The sequence below is a fragment of the Lissotriton helveticus genome, chromosome 5_1, assembly GCF_964261635.1.
Source record: "Lissotriton helveticus chromosome 5_1, aLisHel1.1, whole genome shotgun sequence".
Lineage (NCBI taxonomy): Eukaryota > Metazoa > Chordata > Amphibia > Caudata > Salamandridae > Lissotriton > Lissotriton helveticus.
The window spans coordinates 2,078,672,455-2,078,697,432 of NC_136065.1; the positions used below are offsets into that span (position 1 = coordinate 2,078,672,455).

Sequence of the window (24,978 nt, forward strand, 5' to 3'; positions counted from 1 at the left end):
AGGCACTGTTGGGTGTCTGGGTACCCTTCACTCCAGAACACGCCACCAGTAGACTTCTTCACCTGCGCACACGGCTCACTCTGGCCCTTGGACATCGATGTTGGCTGCCTTTGCAGAATTATATTTAGCTTGAGCCTCTTTGCATCGCCTACCTGGCCTCATGGCACTAGCTCGCTCTTCTTTCAGCACAAACTATCGGGCCCTATGACATTATCCTGAATCTTACTGCTAAAACACTGATGAATTTCTGAACAATGAATGTTAAAAACGTGAAGGTGATTCACGTCAGCGATTTAGTTCCAGTTTATGTTTCACGTTTCATTTAATGTTGCAGTTCCTAAAAGTGATAGTTATTCCCAGGAGGTTTTAAAAAAAAAGAATTCTGCATTTACCCTTGATTAGTGCTTTATCACAAACAGCTGACGATCATTGACAAAGCCAATAGTCCTGGCAGGTTTTAGGTGTATGTCAGTTGTGTTAGATATGTGGATACATACCAGGTAGAGGCACACTATTGGAATCACAGAAATGTAGCTTATGTCGTTAAGCAACACCCATGGGCGAAGCTCAGGAGGGCATGGGGGTGTTTGGCATGATAAACCCCCTAAAAAATAGATTTGGCTGTAAATAATTGGGTAACAGTGTTTTCAATCGGGTATGGTGAAGTGTCTGTCAGAATTCCCATTGGATTTTTATATGCCCACACTGACAAAAACACAGACACTCTCTTGTCTCTGTTTTGAAGGCCTTAAAATGCTGATTAGTTGGAAAAATTGTGTGTTTTAAGTGCCCCTAACCATCTGCCCCCCTCTCTTTTTCCACTACCAAAGCCTCCCTCACGTCGTTCTTCTTATATAATGTGTTTTAGAAGATATCTCGGTACAAAAGGGGGTGGTGATGGACGGAGCATCTGAACCAATCAAACACTCACACCCAGTCAAAAGATCTGGGTTTGACCCATCACCGTTCTTTAGCCCACTCTGTCACCCCAGTTCAGACATGGCTATATGCAAATCAGTCTGACCCTGTGCCTCATGGGAACAGTCCAGCCCGAACTGCCAAGCCATGCCTTCCCTGGACCGGAAAGAAGCTTCCGAGGACCGGTTTCTGGCATTACAGCCGTCTTCAGCCCGGCTTGCTTGAATCCAGTGGCAAAGTGAGCAAGGGACTCACGTCTGAGCATACCCTGCCACACTTATGGCGGCCAAAAGCGGTACAAAAGGGGGTGGTGATGGACGGAGCATCTGAACCAATCAAACACTCACATCCAGTCAAAAGATCTGGGTTTGACCCATCACCGTTCTTTAGCCCACTCTGCCACCCCAGGTCAGACATGGCTATATGCAAATCAGTCTGACCCTGTGCCTCATGGGAACAGTCCAGCCCGAACTGCCAAGCCATGCCTTCCCTAGACCGGAAACAAGCTTCCGAGGACCGGTTTCTGGCATTACAGCCGTCTTCAGCCCGGCTTACTTGAATCCAGTGGCAAAGTGAGCAAGGTACTCACGTCTGAGCATACCCTGCCACACTTATGGCGGCCAAAAGCGGTACAAAAGGGGGTGGTGATGGACGGAGCATCTGAACCAATCAAACACTCACACCCAGTCAAAAGATCTGGGTTTGACCCATCACCGTTCTTTAGCCCACTCTGCCACCCCAGTTCAGACATGGCTATATGCAAATCAGTCTGACCCTGTGAGGCTTGCTTGAATCCAGTGGCAAAGTGAGCAAGGGACTCACGTCTGGCAGGGTATGCTCAGACGTGAGACCCTTGCTCACTTTGCCACTGGATTCAAGCAAGCCGGGCTGAAGACGGCTGAAATGCCAGAAACCGGTCCTCCGAAGCTTGTTTCCGGTCCAGGGAAGGCATGGCTTGGCAGTTCGGGCAGGACTATTCCCATGAGGCACAGAGTCAGACAGATTTGCATATGGCCATGTCTGAACTGGGGTGGCATAGTGGGCTAAAGAACGGTGATTGATTAAACCCAGATCTGTTGACTGGGTGTGAGTGTTTGATTGGTTCTGATGCTCCATCCATCACCACCCCCTTTTGTACCACTTTGTTCGCCATAAGTTGGCAGGGTATGCTCAGACGTGAGTCCCTTGCTCACTTTGCCACTGGATTCAAGCAAGCCGGGCTGAAGACGGCTGAAATGCCAGAAACCGGTCTTCGGAAGCTTGTTTCCGGTCCAGGGAAGGCATGGCTTGGCAGTTCGGGCTGGACTGTTCCCATGAGGCACAGGGTCAGACTGATTTGCATATGGCCATGTCTGAACTGGGGTGGCATAGTGGGCTAAAGAACGGTGATTGATTAAACCCAGATCTGTTGACTGGGTGTGAGTGTTTGATTGGTTCTGATGCTCCGTCCATTACCACCCCCTTTTGTACCACTTTCTTCGCCATAAGTTGGCAGGGTATGCTCAGACGTGAGTCCCTTGCTCACTTTGCCACTGGATTCAAGCAAGCCGGGCTGAAGACGGCTGAAATGCCAGAAACCGGTCCTCGGAAGCTTGTTTCCGGTCCAGGGAAGGCATGGCTTGGCAGTTCGGGCTGGACTGTTCCCATGAGGCACAGGGTCAGACTGATTTGCATATGGCCATGTCTGAACTGGGGTGGCAGAGTGGGCTAAAGAACGGTGATTGATTAAACCCAGATCTGTTGACTGGGTGTGCGTGTTTGATTGGTTCTGATGCTCCGTCCATCACCACCCCCTTTTGTACCACTTTGTTCGCCATAAGTTGGCAGGGTATGCTCAGACGTGAGTCCCTTGCTCACTTTGCCACTGGATTCAAGCAAGCCGGGCTGAAGACGGCTGAAATGCCAGAAACTGGTCCTCGGAAGCTTGTTTCCGGTCCAGGGAAGGCACGGCTTGGCAGTTCGGGCTGGACTGTTCCCATGAGGCACAGGGTCAGACTGATTTGCATATGGCCATGTCTGAACTGGGGTGGCAGCGTGGGGTAAAGAACGGTGATTGATTAAACCCAGATCTGTTGACTGGGTGTGAGTGTTTGATTGGTTCTGATGCTCCGTCCATCACCACCCCCTTTTGTACCACTTTGTTCGCCATAAGTTGGCAGGGTATGCTCAGACGTGAGTCCCTTGCTCACTTTGCCACTGGATTCAAGCAAGCCGGGCTGAAGACGGCTGAAATGCCAGAAAACGGTCCTCGGAAGCTTGTTTCCGGTCCAGGGAAGGCATGGCTTGGCAGTTCGGGCTGGACTGTTCCCATGAGGCACAGGGTCAGACTGATTTGCATATGGCCATGTCTGAACTGGGGTGGCATATTGGCCTAAAGAACGGTGATTGATTAAACCCAGATCTGTTGACTGGGTGTGAGTGTTTGATTGGTTCTGATGCTCCGTCCATCACCACCACCTTTTGTACCACTTTGTTCGCCATAAGTTGGCAGGGTATGCTCAGACGTGAGTCCCTTGCTCACTTTGCCACTGGATTCAAGCAAGCCGGGCTGAAGACGGCTGAAATGCCAGAAACCGGTCCTCGGAAGCTTGTTTCCGGTCCAGGGAAGGCATGGCTTGGCAGTTCAGGCTGGACTGTTCCCATGAGGCACAGGGTCAGACTGATTTGCATATGGCCATGTCTGAACTGGGGTGGCATAGTGGGCTAAAGAACGGTGATTGATTAAACCCAGATCTGTTGACTGGGTGTGAGTGTTTGATTGGTTCTGATGCTCCGTCCATCACCACCCCCTTTTGTACCACTTTGTTCACCATAAGTTGGCAGGGTATGCTCAGACGTGAGTCCCTTGCTCACTTTGCCACTGGATTCAAGCAAGCCGGGCTGAAGACGGCTGAAATGCCAGAAACCGGTCCTCGGAAGCTTGTTTCCGGTCCAGGGAAGGCATGGCTTGGCAGTTCGGGCTGGACTGTTCCCATGAGGCACAGGGTCAGACTGATTTGCATATGGCAATGTCTGAACTGGGGTGGCAGAGTGGGGTAAAGAACGGTGATTGATTAAACCCAGATCTGTTGACTGGGTGTGAGTGTTTGATTGGTTCTGATGCTCCGTCCATCACCACCCCCTTTTGTACCACTTTGTTCGCCATAAGTTGGCAGGGTATGCTCAGACGTGAGTCCCTTGCTCACTTTGCCACTGGATTCAAGCAAGCCGGGCTGAAGACGGCTGAAATGCCAGAAACTGGTCCTCGGAAGCTTGTTTCCGGTCCAGGGAAGGCACGGCTTGGCAGTTCGGGCTGGACTGTTCCCATAAGGCACAGGGTCAGACTGATTTGCATATGGCCATGTCTGAACTGGGGTGGCAGAGTGGGGTAAAGAACGGTGATTGATTAAACCCAGATCTGTTGACTGGGTGTGAGTGTTTGATTGGTTCTGATGCTCCGTCCATCACCACACCCTTTTGTACCACTTTACAAGATATCTCAGCATAATAGCTGGGAAATCTGAAGCTCACAGCCCCCCAATTTTACTGACCAAGCTACACCCCTGCATTAACCTTAGTTACATAGCCCTCGCCCATTTTTAGCAACCTCCATTTAAAGCTTTCCCCATCGGTCTTAACACTTTTCTGGTTCACTTCATGCTGAGCACCTTGAAGTCTGCAGTGACACCACAGGCGCACCCCTTCAAACCCCATCCACAGCTCCAATGCTTCCCACACAGGCCACGTTAAAAGCGTACACTTTATCAAACATGTATAATGAATTAGGAAAACGCTTATCTGACCTCTCAGAATGCGCTTCGGGTCCTCAACAGGGGTACGAAACGCTATATAAATGCAACAGCACTATACAATACCTGTCCAGGGCTGGAGAATAGGTTATTGAGGCTGAGGTTCACTTCCTGGATCCGGGCCAACAAGACACAGCCATAGTTGGAGTAGTGGTCAGCAAGGAAGTCCTAGGGGTAGAGAGAGTGAGGGGCAAACACGGTTATCATTCACCAAAAAATAGAGTTACTCCGTATTAATAATAGTGGCATTAAGGGAGACAAGGAATCCAACAAGTGTTGCGTGCAATGGTGGTCTGGTCTCAAAAGTACCTATAGATAAAGTAGTGTTTAGATGAACATCAGCATGGTGTTGAACAAGGTGTAAATGAACAACACTTAATGTACTCACCAAGCGATAGGGATACACTAAGTTAATGTAGGGCACTGGTCACCCATATAATTGGTAAGGGCACTGGTCACTCTAACAAATTAGTATTGCAACCTCGTGCTGCAATCGGGCAAGAGGGAAGGGCGCTAATCACCAAGGACTTTTGATAAGTTATCCTTGTGCGCATTCAGCATATGTGGAATCTAAAAATGTGGGTAAAGAGCTTAAGCATAAGGAAATTGGTCCTTATCTAGCTATCCACAAACTCAATGTAGCATTAATCCCAGTCAAATTTACAAGGTGTGAGAGAGGACAAAATTGCTGTACTCACCGAGCGCCAAGCAACAGGTAAATTCATATAGGGCACTTTTCACCCTAGCAAAGAGATAAAGGGCACTGGTCACCCTGTCAAAATGGTGTAGAAACCTCGTGCAAGGATCAGGCAAGAGGGAGGGGCACTGGCAACCCGGGAAACAATTAAGTTCCCTTAAGCTGCGATCAGCATTTGAGGAGGTCTGAAAAAACAATATAACTGCTCTTCCCTCTTGTTCGATTGCAGCACGAGGTTGCAATACTAATTTGACAGGGTGACCAGTGCCCTACATTAACTTAGTTGATCCCTATCGCTTGGTGAGTACATTAAGTGTTCTTATTCTTTTTTTTAAATTTGTCTTTTTATTAGGTATCAAACAAGTCAAGATACAAAGTACGGTCACCGCAAGGGTACAAGGGGGTGGGCAATTGTCGGGGTTGCAACACAGATAGCTATGAGGGGTTCAGCTTAGCATAGTCCCCATGCCAGCCACATCCCTGTACAGAGTGTGTGATGCCAGTTTTGAAGAACATGTAACAGCCCCCCCAATACAAACAGAGACCCCTCCTCCCCTTCCCCTATCCGGTGATGACTAAATGATCATAAAAACCATATGAAAATAGTACAGCAGAGACAGTATTGGACATTGGCATAGGAACTAGTGGTGATGTACAGGCCGGTCTAAAGTACATCCAGGGGACCTCCTGAGGCCAACGAATGCAGCAAAAAAAAAACGCTACAGCTGGAATAGGTGCATGGCCCGCACTGTTGGCCGACCAACCGCAGAGGGCAGACCTCGAGATAGATAGGACACCAGAGGCCCCCAGCGGCGCACAAAGACTTCATAGTCAGTCTAGAAAATGTCCGCCAGACGCTCCATGGATATGAGCCTCCATAGTCGGGCATTCCACAGCGAAAGTGCCGGGGCCTCCGTCTTCTTCCATGCAGCGGCCAAAGTGAGTTTTGCCGCCCCCAAACAAGTCCACGTACTGAACAACATCGTCGTACAAGACCTGTAGGAAAGTAGGATCTCCTTTCAAGGTTACCCCCACTTTTTGCTGGTGTCATTATGTTTTTTGACTAGTTTGACTGGTATCCTGCTAATCAGGACCAGTCTCTATTCTTCTTCCCTAAATTGACCATGATAAGTACTGTTGTACATCCACAATTGGCTACCGGTGTACCCTTGTAATTCCCTAGTATACTGTACCAAGGTACACCAGGGGTCTCCCATGGGCTACCGTATGCATTATGCTACCTATGAGAGACCACTCAAACTGTGACGACAGGCCTGCCACGGCAGCCTGTGTGAGCTGGTGCTAGCACCACTTACCACGTATATATGTGTCCTCATATCTGAGGTCACTGCACTTAAAACTTATAAGCCAGCCCTATGGCAGGCCTTTCAGTCCTGAAGGCAGGGTGCTAGGTTATAAGTGTGAGGGTGCCCCTGCATGAGCAGGACACCCCTACAAAACCTTGAGTGGATTCTCCAGGATTCTCCAGGATTCGTAAGTGCGGTCAGCCATTTTAATCCTTATAGTGGACATCAGAAGTTTCTGCCACGTCAATTCCTGCATCACACAAGAGTGTGAAACCGGACGTAGTCAGTGCTGTGTTTAAACAAGCAGTGCGAAAACACGGTCACTCTGTTCGCTGCAGAGAAGGACAAGAAGCAGCGGTCCACCCAGAGAAGGGGCTCCGTAGCCCGAGCAGCATGCATCAGCGGCGGCACAGAGCAGCGCTCTCCTCCAGGGTCAGCGGGCAGTCTGGGTTGCCTCTACATGCTGAGCTTCGTGGGAGCCCCCAGACAACCGCTGCACTCTGCACCAGGGCCTGCGTGTGCACATGGCAGAGCACAGACAGGGCACTGGGTCCGCACTCTCAATGGCCATGTGCTTAGGGGAGACGTCCTTGCTGGAGTTGTGGTGCCTGTCTGTGATTGACAGGTTCTAAAGGTGAATGTAATGTAAAGATGAACACTCCTCAGAAAAGTTAACAAGTAGTTTAATAACGCCCACGGAGCGCACTTCCGCAAGATGCGTGCAAGCGAGCGTGCGTGTCACCACAAAATACGTGTGATGAAAGAGGAAACGTGACTGCACTTCAGCGCGGGGCCGCAACTGAACGTCATGGAATGCGAAAAGACGCTCATGTACAGCTCGCGCGGAGCATTCAAAACACGCAGTTTTAAGAAGGTAGGAACTTCTGCAGAATATTTTAATGAAGTAAAGAACTTCAAAAATGTACTTGCCGCATATAATAATGCCGCTTCTGGGAAGAGGTCGGATCTTCAAAAAACACTTGAGAAGATCTTCAGATAAATAATTAACTCACTACCGCACCGTAGTGGTCCTGGAAATCCTTAAGTCCAAATCACGCAGGGTTCTTCATCACCTGTTGGGCTCATCGTCGCCAGTAATGTAAAGATGAACACTCCTCAGAAAAGTTAACAAGTAGTTTAATCACGCCCAACAGGGAGGCAAGTCGTTTAGTCCCTCGACCAAGTTACAACTGACAAACCCTCCCCACATCACATTCCAACCCAATGACCTAGTTACATTCTTAGCAAGGAATGTACACAATTAAAGGAGAAGATACAACAGAATGTTCTGCATTCTGTCCATCCATTGCTTTTTTTGCATGCGAGGGGCTTGTTGCTGTCAGTGCGTTCAGTGCCCGCTTTGCTCTGGTCGATAAGCCGCTCTGTTCGATCCGCCGCCTGAGTGCCGAGTGAAGCCCTGGACAGGATCAGCGATCTGCCAGGAGGGCAGCTTCTTGCTTTCTAATAACCAAACCGACGCCCTGCTCCGCCGAGTGGTGCCGGCTCATCCCAGACGCGGGGGTTAGCCTGCGCCGCACCTCATCTGTGCGCTCACACACACAGGAGCAAACGAGGGGCCGATCAGCACGTGTTTCCTGTGGCATTCCTGTCCCTCTGCAGGAGCTGCATACACACGCACGCAGGCATCACTTAACGCTGGATTCTATTCCTGCAGATAGTGGTTGAAAGGCAAGCACGTTTGATTTACTGTTCCCTTGTATACACACTTCTGTTCCATGCATGCCTGTATATCAACTGCGGCACTTTGTGAGTATTGCCACTGCTGCATCTTACATGATTCTTATAGGGTGCAGCTGTGCACGCTGTTGAGTCGTCTATGTTTTGTTGTATAGGGCAGTTGTGCACATTACAACATGCTTTCTTTGTTATGCCGTGCTTCTATGAACACTTGTGCAAGTACTCTCTCTCCCTCTCAAACTCGCACAGCCTGTCTGGCCCTGATATCATGCAGTTGGGCACAAGACTGTCGAGCTGTGCTTGCTGTGTCTACATCCTGTACAGTACAGCAGTGCGCACTAAGCATGGGCGTAAAATCCGTTCCGCTCGCGGATTTTGCGGATTTTCGGTAAATTCGCAATCCGCGAACTCTCGCTAACTTACCGAAAATTCGTAAAATCCGTGCAAAGCGGATTTTTTGCTTGGTCGCACTTGCCAACTAGAATACTATACAATTTCGCGGGAGTAAACACTTGCGAACACGTAGATGCGGCGGGCAGCGACAATCTCACAATTGCGAGATTGCAAAATTTGCAATTTCGCACAAGAAATCCACCAGCAGGCAGCATAAACCTTGAAAATTATGATTTTTATCAGAATAACTCCTCAGGTTGACATTTGCCTGCACTTTTTCTTTGCAAGGAGTCCATTTGGGGGGGGGGGGGAGGAAGGAAGTGCCCCACACTCTCCAACTCCCTGTTCCTGCCAGCAGGCTCCTCCCAGTGCTTTCTTCATGTGCTGGTCACTTTGATTTGGATCTTGACCTGGAAGGATTACTTTTTGTGGATGCTGCTGGATAGTCAGCTGGTGCAAAAGTTCAATCTTATCATTAGTAACCATTCCCTGTAGTGCTTCCTGAGGGGCCCCTTCAGAGTTCATTTGCCTACTTGCAACTATTCTATGACCCTGCTCTGACCCTCACAGCAGGCTCAGAGAATAGCTACAAGTATACAACAAAGGTCCTGTTAAAAAAATTACACTGCAACAGAAAGCAATTACAGACAAAACTGAAAGCACTCAGCAGGTGCAAAAGTTCAATCTTATCATTAGTAACCATTATCTGTATTGCTTCCTGAGGGGCCCCTTCAGAGTTCAGTTGCCTACTTGCAACTACAGGCCACAATGGTCCTGTGAAAAAAAATTGCACTGCAACAGAAAGCAAATTACAGATAAGGAAGCAGGTGCCAGCCAGACTGGAAGTTTAAATTCAGTGACACATTAATCAACCCCAAACTAATTCATGTCAGTTGAAGCAGGGCAGGTGTGCTTGCTTTTTTTCACACCCATAATCTACAGTGATAAACCAACCAGAGGGTGGTAGTGATGTACCAGAGGGTGGCATGGGTGAAACAGAGGGTGGCAGTGTTGAAACAGAGGGTGCTGTGAACCTGTGATGATGACCCAGACGTAGAAACAACATAGTCGCGACCGTTGCGTGCCGACAAGTAAGTTCGCAATTGCGAACTGGTACAAAATCCTCGCGAAATGGCAGAAACCCTTGCGAACACTATAAAAACTAAAAAATCCGCAAATACGCGAGAATTCGCGGATTTTGCGGATTGCGAGTTCGCAAATACGCAAATTCGCGAACGCCAGATTCGCAAAATTCGCCCATGCTTAGTGCGCACACAGATGATCCCAGCACGACCGTTGCACAGTATAATCGGGTGAGCACTGGTGCATAGTGCGCCCCTCCCCCCTTCTTCCTATCTACAGTATAATTAAACAGCAAGAATAGTGGGGTGCCGTGTTAACAAGTATACTATGGGTTTTTAAATCACGTGATGCTGGGTTCCTGGCATCAGCAGTTTTCGGGCAACAATAAAAATGTCAAGATAATTCCGGTGATTAATGTTCTTCCTGGAGAGAGATGGGAGTTTTGTCTAGTGGAAGTTTTGACTCATCTTAACCACTTGGGTGCTCATGACGGTTCCACGCCGTCATGAGTCATGGTAGGCGTGTCCTCATGATGGCGTGGAGCCATCATGCCGCTGCCGCTCCGCCCACGCGCCACTAATTACCCGGCTGTGCGGGCAAATTAATGAGTGGGCGGGGTCATGACGGCACCACGCCGTCATGAGCACACGCCGCCCGTGACTCATGACTGCGTGTAGCCGCCTTGAGCACCTAAGCGCCACGCCCACCCCCTAGCCGGCCCCTCCCACCCCCCCCCGCGCGCCTCGGCGGAATTCGCAGCGCAGGGAAAGGGTTAAGCCAGCATAGAGGGTTAATATGCACCATGTACGCTGCAAAGAATGTGTAGGGAGATCCTTTTGTTTCAGTTTATTTAAATTAAAATCCTAATATAGAACAGTAATCTAATCATTTTCATCAAAGCGCTGGAAGCAAAGTGCAAGGCAGAGATCAGGTTGTTATGATATTTTCTGTCTTTCATTATACTAATGTTCCAAAAAGATTTAGTTTCGGTAGGAATCAATTATTTTTATCAAAGAGAACCTCCAACCATGGTGTTACATTTTAAATTCTGACGTTGTGCTTCTCCAGACGCGGCTCCTCCTACAATCCATGTGTGGCGTGGGCATAAACATTTATCACCCTACACCTCTTGGCAGGAGCATCATGGCATTTATCAGCAGTATAATGTAGTAAAAAAACTCCCTGAGCGACTATAAATATTAACAGCTTATATATATGGATCAACAGACACAATATTTTAAACATCTTGGTTAAAAAGTAGAAACAATAATTAATTTTATAACATCAAAGGACAAAACTACTCTTGATATTAATACCATCACTCAAACATACAACATGACAATGATTTAAAGTATAAATACACACAATTGCATGATTAGACATACATTTTAAATGCAAATTAATGTCACAACATAATCATTAAAAAACATTATATGAAGCTTTTGAACATTGCTGAATCTTCAAATGATTAATGTTGTGTAATTGTACAACTTACTCTGTTTGATGTACGCGGCCCTATGCAGCACTCGGAGAGGAATAAGTGACATTACAATGCATGCCATTACACCCCATGCCGTTGCAACGCCAACCTTTACCCCGACTTTCTGTCGGGGAAGCGCTCGAAGTTAGAACAGATTAATTTTCTAATCTAACTCCAGTGTGTGCAACAGTAGGGAAGGTGTTGGAGTTAAATCCAACAACTTCTACCCACTGCTGCACACCTTTTGCAACGGCATGCAGTGTAATGGCATGCGTTGTAACGGTTGCGTTGAAAAGGCTGTTTCCCCTCAGAGAGTGTTCAGTAAAGTTTCATAATGGTTCAACCTCCTGATTCCTGTCTTCTCTAACTTGGGTGTAGGTGTTACTTAATAGTGTAATTGCAACAAGTGTTACTAAACAGGTCATTTCCTTGGGGTGTGCCACTAGGTCACAAAACTGTCTCAATGCCTTATTACATGTTGCAATGTTTTTAAAAATGGTACTTTTTTGCATTAGTTATAGATCAAATGCCACTCATCTTGGTAGTTGCACACAGACCTTACACTGCCGCACACAGTGGAAAATGTTGCTACGGAACATTGGACATCAGTCATTTCAAGATGTCTAACAATACAGTGGCTGCTCCAAACCCCGTCATGTTTGGTATCAAACATGTTGGAATCATACCCCAACACCAATTCCTGCATTGGAAGTATGATCCCATGTACTGTGGGGCAATTCCCAATACTACCGGTTACAGCCTTTCATGGTCTGACAGCAAGCTAGTGCTGCTATTGTCCACAGAAACGATTCTGCCCTCTGGCTGCAGAGCAAAGCTAGAGCAGGGGAAGGTAGAACAATTGGTTTCATGTCGCAGGGAAGTGACCACCTCCCCAGACAGGACTTAGTTTATTGGTCTGGGGTGGGGGCACTTGCCTGCGCCACCTGACTCCTTTGAAGGGCACATCTGGTACCCTCCTTGTAAACTCCAGTTTGAACCAGATCAGGCTGCCCTTAGCTTCTGCTCTGATGCAAAACTGGACAAAGGACATGGGAGTATCCTGCCCTCAATACAGCCCCTCCTCTGGGATGGACCCCTGAGTCGTCCTAACCCCTTTCCTAGGGTATTGAAGGGCTTACCTGTGGGTAGGTCCTCAGTATAGTCGCCGGACAAGACTCAAGCCTAAAACCACGTCACTCTTCAAGCATCTGGACACTTGGACTTCGCCTGGAACCGAGACTGCATCAAGGAAGACTCCTGCTACTCCTGGTTTCTCTGTTCTGCAAGTCTTCTTTGCTGTCTGTGTCGGTGCTTCTACCAGTATCTTCAACAGACCTGTGGACTTCAAGGACACCCGAAAGTAATCTCCCTTGGAGTGAAGAAGACACTCCCCTGCATCTGCAGGCACCGCAACAAAGCTGACCGGTCTGTTGCTCCTTACGCCCCACGATCTTCGAAAGGCTCAGAAACAAAGGTAGTGGTTCTGCAACTCCCTCAAGGAGACCTATCCTCTCTGCAATTTTGAGGCCAGTATCCCTTGTTGGAACCGCTGGGACCAAAGCCCTGTGTAACGTGTCAATTTGCTGTTGCCAAGGCTCATTTGCTCTGCACTCCAGAGGTCTTCGGGCTAAGAGAAGCTCCAGTCTCCAGCATCTTTTCCTGCCAAATACAGCATCTTCACTGCATTGCCTGCACTGTGGGCTTTCCTTCTTGCTGAGCTGCTTGAGGTCCTTTTGCGACTTCTGTGCGTTTGGCCTGTGGATCCTATTGAGGGTCTTCTCCTGCTTCAGTGGGAGCTGCTGCTTACTTGGAGCCTGATCTGACTCTCCTGCTTGTGGTGAGTCCACTGGACCTTGCGGGTCCCAACGTTACTACTTCTTTGCTTTCCAAGCATGTTGCAGCTGCCAAGGCATGTTGGTGCTCCCGCCGGACACCGACCGCCTGGTTCTCGGCTTCCGACATGGGACAGCTTGTGCACTGCTCCTGGTCTTTCTCAGCGTCGCTTGGTCCTCACAGTCACCATCAACTCACTTGAATCATCCATCATCTGTGGGCATTGCTATTCTGTGCTTCCTGGTCACCTCCTAGTGGCATAGACACTGTTCCCTCTGCTTACAGGTTCTACACTACAAGAATCCACCCTTGGATTCCACCGGACTCTTGCACAGTCTTCTCCAGCTGCATCTTTCCTTAACCGCATGCGTGCGGGCGGAATTCCGCCCGTACGCTGGGAATCCGTAAAGTGCACTTTACATGACGAGCTGGGCTCGTCATGAGCGTGCGAGGAGGCTACCTCATGACGAGCCCAGCTCGTCATGAGCGTCGAAGGGGTTAAGTCCTCCATTGTGGTCTACAGAGGTTTCTGATGTCATCACAGGCTTCCCTGGTGTAGGTATCCTGATTTCTGTTGGTAGCCACGAGTGGGATGAACCTCCAACCTTCGGTCTTCCACTGGGTTTCTTCAGGGTTTACTGGAAAGGGCTCTTTTGCAAAACTGCAACTGTACCTTCCCCGTTGACTTCTATTGGACACGCAACTGTGTTTCCACTCTGCACACAGCCTCCGTAGGGTTCTTGGGTACTTACCTTGGATGGTTTTTTGGGTGCCCAGCTCCTCTGAGTCTCCTGGTCCAAGTCCTAACTTTGGTCGCAGTTCGCATTCCACTTTTTTTAGTGTATGGTTTGGTCTCCTCCTGGAGTTCTCTTTGTTTTGAGCTTATTTACCTATTGCAATTGAAGTATTACTGTGTATTTGTATTTATATATCCAGGTAGGAAATATACCAATATGTTAGTGAGTGTTTTTATATATACCCTGTGTGGTTCTATTTCATTTGACATACACTACATGATGAGGACTGGTAAAACAAGCTGCTTAACACTCCTTCAAGATAAGCCTGAAGGCTTCTCTCCACAACTACCACTTTGAGAGCTTTCAAAGGTTATCAAAGATCACTAAAATCACCATAGGAGTTGCCTGGTTAGTGCAAGGTGCTTCATTTAAATAGGTGTGCACCATATACTAAGCCAGCCTCCAACAAGCAGGGTCTGTGACTTGAATGATGGATGGAAGGCCTTGAAAGCTACATGTACCGCTCAAGTACAATGAGGTTGATGTGATATGACATCTCTTTTCGCTATGGATTTGTAGATGATCCATGTAGGCTCCCCAGCCTGGAAGTGATGCCTCTGCCACTATGATCTGAGAAGAAACCTGTTCCTTGAAGCAATTTGGCAGGGGAGCACCACCATTTGAGGGAATGCTTCGAATGGAGGGACAGTTGGATTCTGTCATCAAAATTGCCCGTTAGCTGATCCCACTGGTCCTCAAAGCATCTTGGACAAATCCTTCTATTGCCGTACGTGAGGTCGAGAATGGGTCTGAATACGTTCTTGTGTTTTCTCTGAAAGTAGCTGGAACAGATGCTGGTTCCCCGTTGTTGGTGAGGAATGGCCTCCACCGCAAGTTCTTGAAGCAAGATGTTGACTTCCGATCTTAACATTTTTAGATTGTGATTGGATGACGTTGGTGGTACAGTAGGAGGAGGACTTGTCAACTTGAGACCGTATCCTTGTTGAACAATATTCAGTACCCAGACGTAGTTTGTTATTCGTTGTCATTCTGCCTGGAAATGTAAAATACTTACCCCCACAGGAGTGGGTGACAGAAGAGAGGGAAGGAACAATTCAAGGTTTTGTGCCTGTAGTTGGCTTTCCGCCTTGTGCTGGCTGCTGGGAGTCTCTTTTTCTAGGATACCTTCTCTGTTGGGTATATGATTGTTGCTGTCTCCCCTGGAAATGGCCGCAGTAATACATGTCTTTTGCGGCCAACCAAATCCAACTTCTTGCTCTCCTTATCTAGTGGAACTGAGGAGGCAGGAGTAGTAGCATGGTGTTTCTTTGATGCTAATATTACTACAGAGTCTAAGGAAGGGTACGATCACAGGGAGAGTGAATCCTGCTCAGGTGTCCTGTACTTTTTTAGCAGTCTTGATGGAGTTATCTTGGTTGAAGCGGGAGTCAAGTATAGTTCCATAGCTGGTTCTAAGTGACCTGGCACTAGAGAAAGGAATGGTCCGGACTTTGTACATTGTAGGAGCGGTTCAAAGATCACTGATGTGGTTGGAGTAGGCATCAACATCTGGATGTTCAACTTTGCCGCTCCTCTCACTAAGACCTCATGAAAGGTGTTAATGTCATCTATCGGGGAGACTCTAGGTGATGGAGAGACAGTTATGGTAGGCGAGTAGTGTCCTGTAGAGGTGGAGGATGAATACCTGGAACGATGGTGATATCATGACTGATCTGGGTCTGTGTGACTGATGGTGATGATGAGGTCTTCTTGATGACAAATGTTGTGACCTATGGTGGTTGTGAGAATGATGGCGCATCCTGAAAAACGATCTTGGCCTCTGACGAGATGGATAAAGAGGTGTTGGCGCAGATGGATTTGGCCCTGAAAGCTGTGGAGGCAGCAGAGGTGGAGGAGGCAGTGGAGGAGGAGGTGGTGAAGGAGAGGTTGGCAAGACTCCAGGTGAAGATGGAGAGTACACTCTGGAATAATCAGAGCCGGGTGAGGAATAAATGCTTGTCTTCTTCCTCTGACGTGTTGTAGATGTCAATCTTCTCCTCTACATCGACCTCCTGTAATGGTGCGTCTGAGATCTGCTCCTCAATGTCAAGCATCAGCATCTCGTCCGAATCTCTTCGTCATCGAACCACTTCTTGATGTTGAAAGAATTGTGTGACTCGACGTCGACCTGCTCCACGACGGCGATCTGCGGCTCTATGTTGACGGCGGGTGAGTCTTCGACATTGACCTACCCCATCTCTGCATTGATCTTCTCTTGGCGATGGCGAACCAGCGCCTGATGGCAAACAGGTTGGTGCTGTACCTTGTCTCGACGTTGATGTTCTGGACGTCAACAGGGATGATGCCTTTTTTTAGCTGAAAATCTCTTTTTGGATGTTCTTGTCCACCAGAGGTTGATCATTGAGCCCCGGTAGAGGACTGCCCCTCTCCTCGCTCTTTAGGAACACGTGCATACTGCATCCGCTTCCTGCACTGTTCTTCCGTCCCCTGTAGGCAAATCTTCTCCTTATCACATAGGGTTCACCTGGAAAAGGTCTTGCTGTGTTCACTGTCTTCAGCAAGATGACTTGCTGGAAGACAAAGAATACTGACATCATGAGGGTCTTCTTTGGCCTTCTTTCTCCCACATGAAGAAGGAGGAGTATTTATCAAAAACAGATGGGATTTTAAAAGACAAAACCTCCCAAATCCCTGTCAGAAAGTTGCATAAAATGCAAGGGATATTTGAAAGATGTCGAATGAAGTTGTTTTTGATCAAATTCACGAGAGAAAAGCCTTCGAGAGGACAAGGTCAGATCTCCTAGGCCCTGTCAGCAGGTGCCAGAAAGAAGAACTGATGTAACTGCCTCTAGCCAAGCCTGACAGGATACTGGAGGTCCCTGGGGCCTTACAGGCACCACGTCTATTTTCAGCTCTTATATGGCAGCCTATGAGGCTAAACTGTTCTATGCCCCTTCGTTTCTATACTCAACCAAAAAAGGGTTTGTGAAAGACATGTGTATTGTTTTGCAAAGGCATTATGCATTTATATTTACAGACAGTTCTCCGGACACCTTATTTATCTGCAAAATGAAAAATGTGCCATTGTAGCCTTCTCCTACAGGTTGCATAATATTTTTTTCTTAAGTGACTGCAGGCCTTCCCAAAGAAAGACGAACATCTACACTTAAGAAAATATATTGGATAAAGTGCTCCGGGGTCCCCGCACATGGGCGGGACTATTCAGTGCTTAGGACTTATCATGGAAATCCCCTATGAGAGAATGAATCATTCTTCACCATATGGCGCATGCAATCACACACCACGAATAAGATGTAATTCTCACCCTCATCTCCAGAAGACTGGGAACCAAGACCAGAGACTACCACACAAAGAGAACTTGAAACACCTTGCCGTCCAAGGGAAGAAAAAACTCTAGCCTGTCAGGAGATGCAATAACCAAGGGCAGCAGAACCTGCCAGTACCGCGATAACAATCCAAAGACATTCGTACAATCTCAGAAAAAAGTCAGGCGACCCAAAGTCTTGCGGACTATGTATGTGAGTAATTAAGTGGGTCAGTAACGGGTCCCGGACACAGGCAAGGAAGTTGTGTTTGTCTGCTGATAGTTTAATGTGTGTATTTAAAATTGAAAGTTCTGGAGGAATATAGTGCATCGCGCCTGATGAAGCGTGCAACCTGATTGGAGGTCAGGAGAGAAAGAATAAAAGAGGCCAACCCCGCCCATGCGCAGTTGAGCAGTAGGTAGTGAAAGCAGCAGTCTTGTGTACGTGTGCTCTTTGTATGCTTGCTATTTCGGGCCCGTTCACTTAGTCACTGTTGAGAATCAAACATCTGCTTTGACCCGCCAACCTAGAGATGGAGAAGTTATGCTGTTTTCCAAATGAGCCCTATACCGAATACAGCACGCCTCGCAGAGCAGCGCATGCGCTGCCCAGGCTCGACCTAAAAAGTGGAGGCAAATTCGAATGTATGCCCACCCTGAGGCAGCGGCTCACACCTGCAGCGTACACAAGTGACGCAATTACACAAGTATGTTATGTTATATACATTTATAGAGCGCAGAAGTTAACTGAGGGTGTCATGGCGCTTAGCTCAAACAGTCGGTATAGCAGGACAGCATGAAGACCTTGGTCTGCCCCATAGAGCTGAAAAGCCATTTTTTTCAGTGCCTTTCTAAATGACTTCGAATCAGGGGAGGGTCTGATATGGAATGGGAGTTCATTCCATGTCATAGAGCTGAAGGTAACAAAGCTTCTGCCTCCCCATTTGGCTTTTTTAAAGGAAGGCGCTATCACCGTATGGGTTCTCTTTGGGGTGTATCAGCTAAAACAATGCCTAAGATGGTCTGGTCCTCCTCTATTCAGAGCTTTAAAGGCAGTGCAGAGGGATTTAAATCTCACCCATTGCCTTATTGGCAGCCATTGAAGCTTTCTGATTTCTTTAGTTATCGATGTAAATTTGCCATCACATACAAGGAAGACCTCTATACATTATGCCGTAGAGTCATTCCTATCTGTTGAGACCCTATTTCCTGGTGGATACACCAGCACATGCCATACGGTGGCCTACAGTAATATTTCTGGATGGGCACGTTGCTGTAGCAGGGACTAATGTTTTAATTTACTGCTGCTTTTCTTACTGGGTTTTCATAGTTTCTCTGCTGTTTTTTTTCTGTCCCTCTCGAGTTAATCTCACCTGTTTTGCAGTGATCTGCCTACAACCAGGGCTTTAAGTGGGCCGGGTCCTGCAAGTGCTCAGCTCCGGCAGTTCTAAAAAGCATGTGATGAGACGGGTCCCTATCGGGCTCTTTATTTTTGCCCTCACCCTCAGGGTGGAAAAAAAAACTTAACTCTGCAGCAATACCACCCTTCCCTGCCTTTAATGTAACTCAAATAAGACTCGTTATAGTTCTTTCACAGTCTCATCATTTCTGAACTGAAGCATTTTCAATATTATATACAACGAAGCCATACTGATGTTTATTTATCTTATGCAACTAACAACCATTGATAAAGCCAACAGTCCTGACTTGTAGGTGTAATGTGACTTGTTGTATTATATATCTGGATGCAATGACAGAAGCAGCAAAATACCAGTCGGGCGGCATGCTAAGCTCAGATTTTTAGTTTACGTGTTTTTAAGACATGCCCTTAATTATATCGGCCACGTCCCTTTGAGGGATGCCCCCCCCTGTTTTTTCATCCCACTCAAAGCCCTGCCTATAACTATAATGCTTATATACCAGATGATGGAGGGCTGTGTCTGGTGTGCCCTCACCACTGAAGGCTGTAATACACAGGCATTGCTATATGTCACGTGATGGACTCGTGCTGTTTATGATGGAAGTCTGGGGACACTGTGCTTTAGTGAGTTTTATACTGCACTATGTTTCTTGTCTCCTGTTTGCAAAACCTTTAAAAAAAACTAATCTTACTCACCGTAGCATTTCAACGCCTTGTCAGGAGTAATAAGCGCTTCATATTTACAATAAATGTGCTAATGTGGTCTTATTTTTTTCCTCATACTGCAATTGTCTTACCTGATCCATTTTAATCCTGGAGGTGAAATTTACAGTGCTATTAATAGGGAATTTCCTCTTTTTCATTCGAGACAAAAATCAATAAATGGTGGTAAATAACAATTTAAACACTTGTGGCCAGATGTAGGTAGCCAAATACCGGTCGGTAACGGCCGAATTCGGCCGTTACCGACCGGTATTTGGCTTTTGACATGTAGGTGGGTCGGAATTTACAGAATCGGTATATTTACCGATTCGGTAAATTTATCACTTCGGTATTTTTCCAAATCGGTAAATATACCGATTCTGTAAATCCATATGTAGGTGGCACAGTTTGCAGTGCCACAGGCTCTTAGGAATTCTTATTTTACCACCCAATCCTATTGGGTGGTAAAATACCGAATTCCAGTGTACATGCACATCTGTGCATGTACACCTATGCCATGTGACACGCAGACAGGCCCTTAGGGCATGTATGTGTGCCACATGGCACACACGCCTGCAATTGGGGTGCTACAGGGTGTCAAAGTGACACCCCGTTACCCCTGCCAGGATTCGGTATTTACCGATTCTGTAAATACAGAATCAGTATTTCTCATTGATTCCTACGGGCTTCAAGGCCCATAGGAATCAATGTGAAATACCGATTCGGTATTTCTTACCGAATCGGTAATTGAAAAATTAGAATTACCTACATATGCCTTCTTCCTATTTACCTACTCTTAAATACCGAATCGGTATGATTCGGTATTTAAGAGTCGGTAAATAGGAATTACCTACATCTGGCCCTTGGAAATAACAGCATTTTCTACAGCACGGGGACCCATTTTGTATGTATTGTAATTGCATTTATATAGCGCTTGCTACTCTTCATGGGGTGTTGAAGCACTTTTTTGGTGACTTGCACGCTTACTACAGAACCCATACAGAAGTGACAATCAGCGCTGCAGCACCCTCCCTGGTTAGAGTGTGACTTTCAGCAGCTGTATGCAGTGACGAACAGAGCAGCAGCACCCTGCCTTGCTCAACTGTGGCCTCCTGCTGGGCAGTGGCGGCCAGTAATTTTAGGAGGGGGCGGACAGGACACACACCACTCACACATACACTCACTCACAGGCATGCATTCACAACACTAATTACCAAATATTCAAGCATGCGCCAAATATTAATTTTAAAGGGAAGGCAGCAGTCCCAACCACGTCACAGAGTGGGATGGGGTCAGTGAGACTGCTGACTCCACCCCGCCCTGTGGCGAGGTGTCACTGATTGACACTCAGCCCTGGGCACTTCGGGGCTTAAAACTGAAGTGCCCAGGTCCAAGGCAATCAGTGACGCTTACCCTCATCACAAGGGGGAGGGCCTCGAGGACCTTTGCCAAGCTGAGGGGGTCACAAACCAGCAGGAGCTATGACATCCTCAGACCAGCAAAGTTCAGCTCAGGCAGCCAGAAACCTGTGCATTTAGTGCATGTCCAACTACTGGCGCCTGACCTGAAAATGATATGTCTCTGTCAGGCTGACCTTTGCTCAGCTTGACGGACACTCTTCTTGAGGGGCAAAAGGTGAGGGGGCGTGGCCACCTGGCCTGAAAATGAAGTGTGTCTGTCATGCTGACCTTTGCTCAGCCTCACAGACACTCTTCTTGAGGGGCAAAAGGTGAGGGGGCGTGGCCCCTCCGCTCCAATGGATGGGCCACGGCTTCTGCTGGGATAAAGTGTCGAACAGAGCAGTAGCACCGCACCTTCTTGCCGACATTGGTCCCCAGGTTCCTCTGCCTGTGCTGCGACTCGAGGAGGCGCTGGTGGTACCAGCCCCGGGCCTTCTCCACCAGGTCCAAACCGTGCAGTAAAGAATCTCGTTCCAGTTCCAGCTCTTTCATCCGTCTCAGCTGCAGAGAGAAAAGAAGAGAAGAGGAGGAGTCAGGAGGACAAGAAGCTGCTCAACAGGGTGCAGCAGGTCACTATTGAGGTGCATCAGCAGAACTGTACATGCATTCCTGGGCTAGGAGGGCAGGGATGCTACTCTGAAGGCAGGATGAGGTGTATCAGCAGAATTGTACATGCATTCCTGGGCTAGAATGGCAGGGATGCTACTCTGAAGGCCAGAATGAGGTGCATCGGCAAAATTGTAAGTGGGTACCAGTGCTGGGACAGTAGGGGGTGCTGCTCTGCAGGTCAGGATTGAGGGGCATCGTAAGAGCTGTATTTGACTACTGGTGCTGGAAAAAGACAGGGGATGCTACTCTGCAGAGCAGGATTGCGGTGCATCAGCAGACCGGTGCGTCGGTACCAGTGCTGAAATAGCAGGGGTGCAGCTATCTAAGGTGACATGCTGGCAGAGGTGTATGCGTGTGTAGGTTCTGGTGTTAATATAGGTTCTGACTGAGGTGCACTGCCTGAGTGTAATGGTATTAATCATGCAATGGCAGGACGTGTTGTAGGGAGGAATGAGGTACTTTGGCAGTTCTGAGTCATGGGTTCCACAACTGGAGGCGGGCGGCAGCTGCAAGTGGTTATGACTGAAGAGCACTGGCAGAGCTGCATACAGGCACCACTCTTAGAAATGCAGAGTGGCTGCAGTTCAAGATTTAGGAGCATCAACAGAGCTGCGTGTGTGGCTCAGCCAGGCAGAAGTAGAACACTGCAGGTCATAAGGACCGAGGACTATTGTCAGGGCTGTGCCGGGACTTCGTGCTGCATTATCATGGAATATAGTGTTCCTTTCTGCATCGAATTTGTCACCTATGCAGATGAAACCCAACTGGTGGTTTCTCTTAACCACCCTGAGGGATCATCTAGCACTTTGAGCAGTTGCCTAGAAGCGGTAGCCGACTGGATGGCACTTTCTCACCTTAAGTCAAACGGGGACAAGACAGAACTGATGTTCCTGGGTGAGTCTCCCTCACCCAGAGCAGCTTTAGTGTGGCCTACCTGTCTCTGCACTATGCCGGTGCCTAAAGATCAGATTAAGAGTCTGGGAGTGTGGCTGGATAGCACTGTCTGCTTTAACAACCAAGCTACCAAGCTTTCCGCCACCTGCTTCGGCCTGATGAGGTTGTTGAGGAAAATCTTGCCTCTTCTCCCTTTCCAGGCTCGTAGGATTATGGTGCAGGCTCTCATCTTGTCCCGCCTAGACTATGGGAATGCTTTATACCTAGGCGCACCACTGGCCACCATCAAAAAACTGCAGGTGACCCAGAACTGCGCGGCCCGTTTACTTCTGGAGCTTCCTCGGAGGCAGTCGGTTTCATCTGCCTTGAAGAAGCTCCACTGGCTGCCAATTTAGGCCAGGATTCGATTCAAGGTGATGTGTATAGCTCATAGAGCCATGTGGAAATCAGGCCCTGCTATGATTCGTTCTTTAGTGCCCCCCTACCATCCTTCTAGAAGTCTGTGTTCCAGTACAGCCTCCCTTGCAATCATACGGAAAGTACGACGTGCCAGATGGGGTGACGCTCCTTCTCGTGGAATGCTGCCACCTTTTAGAACTCTTTGACACCCATTCTGCGCTACAAACCCGATCTACAAACTTTTTGCAGACTTCCGAAAACCTTCCTCTTCCACTAATTTGTACAGCCTGGTTTCGTTTTCCGCCCGTCCGGTCCAAGCGCCACGAGGCCTCAGGGCAGAAGTGCGCTATAGAAATCGAATTTTCATTTAATTTAATTTCATAACCAGTGGCTAGCTAGGTTGTCATGGGCCCTAGAGAAAGCAAAGTAACTGGACCCCCTCACTAGGTTGACATCTCAGTCTGTCAGCTGCTCCCAACACTCCTCAACCTCCTTTGACAACGTCTACATGTGCCATTCAAAACTCACTACCAGCCCCTGCACTGCATTTCTGCAATTCAAAACTATCACCATAAAAAGCATTACCAAAACCAATAGGTTTGGCTCTTGTAAAGTGCATGCAGACAAAGACAGAACATGCTGAGACCCCTCACTCACACTGCGGTCTTAAAATCGGCACATCCCTCATGCTGTACTCGCACAGGCATAGGCCTCACTCTGCACTCCTACAGGCACAACATTCAACCTGTGGACCACTTACCTTGCACTCACAAAAGACAATGTTAATCCTGCATTCACACAGGCACGCCCCTCACAATGCATTCACAAAACATGGTGGTTATCCTGCACTCACACAAGTACACTGCTCACCAAGAAGGACAGATGATGGCATAGGAGACACAGGTTAAGTATCTGATTCAGTATTTAAAAACACTCGAAGTAAGCTACACTGTAGCCTGGTTGCCCACTGAGGTTATCTAATCTCCCATCAGCCACAGTTGGACCAACACTGCAATCTAGGAGAGTCTGATATTTGTGGATCTTTGGGGAAGAGTCTTGGCATTACAAAAGAGCCCCACTTCCCTTCTAAAATCAAGGAGGGGGTGTTCTTTGTAGTGCAAGCATATGCTATAATAAAAAAAGAAAGAACCAAACAAAATGAACATAGAAATATGCCAACTAAATGTGCACAGCACGTGCTTCAATAAAACAAATTAAAAAGTAGAGGTTCACACTGGTCTGCAATCTTGGATTACTAAAACATGATAGAGTATGCAGAATAGCATTTCAAGATGGTGGCCTGGTTTTCAAGCTTGCAGGTGTGATGCTTGGAGCTCCGCATAAGAAAGTTGGGGTCCAATAGCCGAGGCAGCGGGGCTGCTGGAACTCTCATTACTCAATTAGCACCAGTCTGCATTTACAAGTGAGCTGCTGATGGATGAACTAAGGGAAATATCTCCTGAGGTCACACTTCTCTGGATGCAGAGTAACATGGAGTAAGCAGGCAAAATACTGTTACTAAGACTGCCTGCTATCCAAAGACCAGCGATTGTCTACTAGGGAGAGCCAAACATCGGCAACAAAGCCAATGGCTGAAGAGGGCTGAACTACTGCTTAATTGTACACATGGTATTCTGATGGGCTGAACTAATATGAGAATGTCACTCTTGTCTGATGACTAACTGAAGTGGGCTTACCTAAAGCCCATTTTCACTCTTAAATTTTGTGTATTATTTTTGAGAAAATGTAAGGCTGGTGAGACAGCTAAACCTGTCTTTAGTTCAGACCTAAAACATAGAGAAATAGATGAAGTTGAGGGGAGCAGAAGCACAGGGAGACCTTGACTCACACAATATACCCTACTGGACATGAGCATCACAATCTTCCCTGAAACACATGGAACAAGTGTGATTCTGCAGGTCTAGAGCAAGCTTCCTGTAAAGACATGATTCAACTGTTGTATTGCAGTGCCACACAGACCAAGCTTCCTTGAAAAACATGGAACAACTGTGGCACTGCAGTGCTAGCCAGTCAAGCTTCCTTCTAAGACTTTGAACAAGTATTCTACTCCAGGGCCAGTCAGTGCCAGCTTCCTCCAAAGACAGAGAATACATATGGTACTGCTGTGCCAGCCAGTGCAAGCTTCATTTATTGACACAGAACTAGTGTAGTACTGCAGGGCCAGGGCAAGACTCCTTCAAAAAATTGGAACAA

The 24,978-nt window shown here is 47.7% G+C and overlaps 1 protein-coding gene across 3 annotated transcripts in view; it reads right to left on the minus strand.

The window, feature by feature from the left end:
* Positions 1-24,978, minus strand: part of LOC144756325 (suppressor APC domain-containing protein 1-like) — a 284,640-nt gene that overhangs the window by 40,802 nt on the left and 218,860 nt on the right. For 2 of the 3 annotated variants that reach the window (XM_078646036.1, XM_078646039.1), the window contains 2 exons: positions 21,217-21,363; positions 4,773-4,874 (listed from right to left, as the gene is read on the minus strand). In XM_078646036.1, the coding sequence (XP_078502162.1) occupies positions 4,773-4,874; positions 21,217-21,363 (249 nt within the window). The remainder of the gene's footprint in view (positions 1-4,772; positions 4,875-21,216; positions 21,364-24,978) is intronic. The other variant, XM_078646037.1, reaches the window with a different exon arrangement.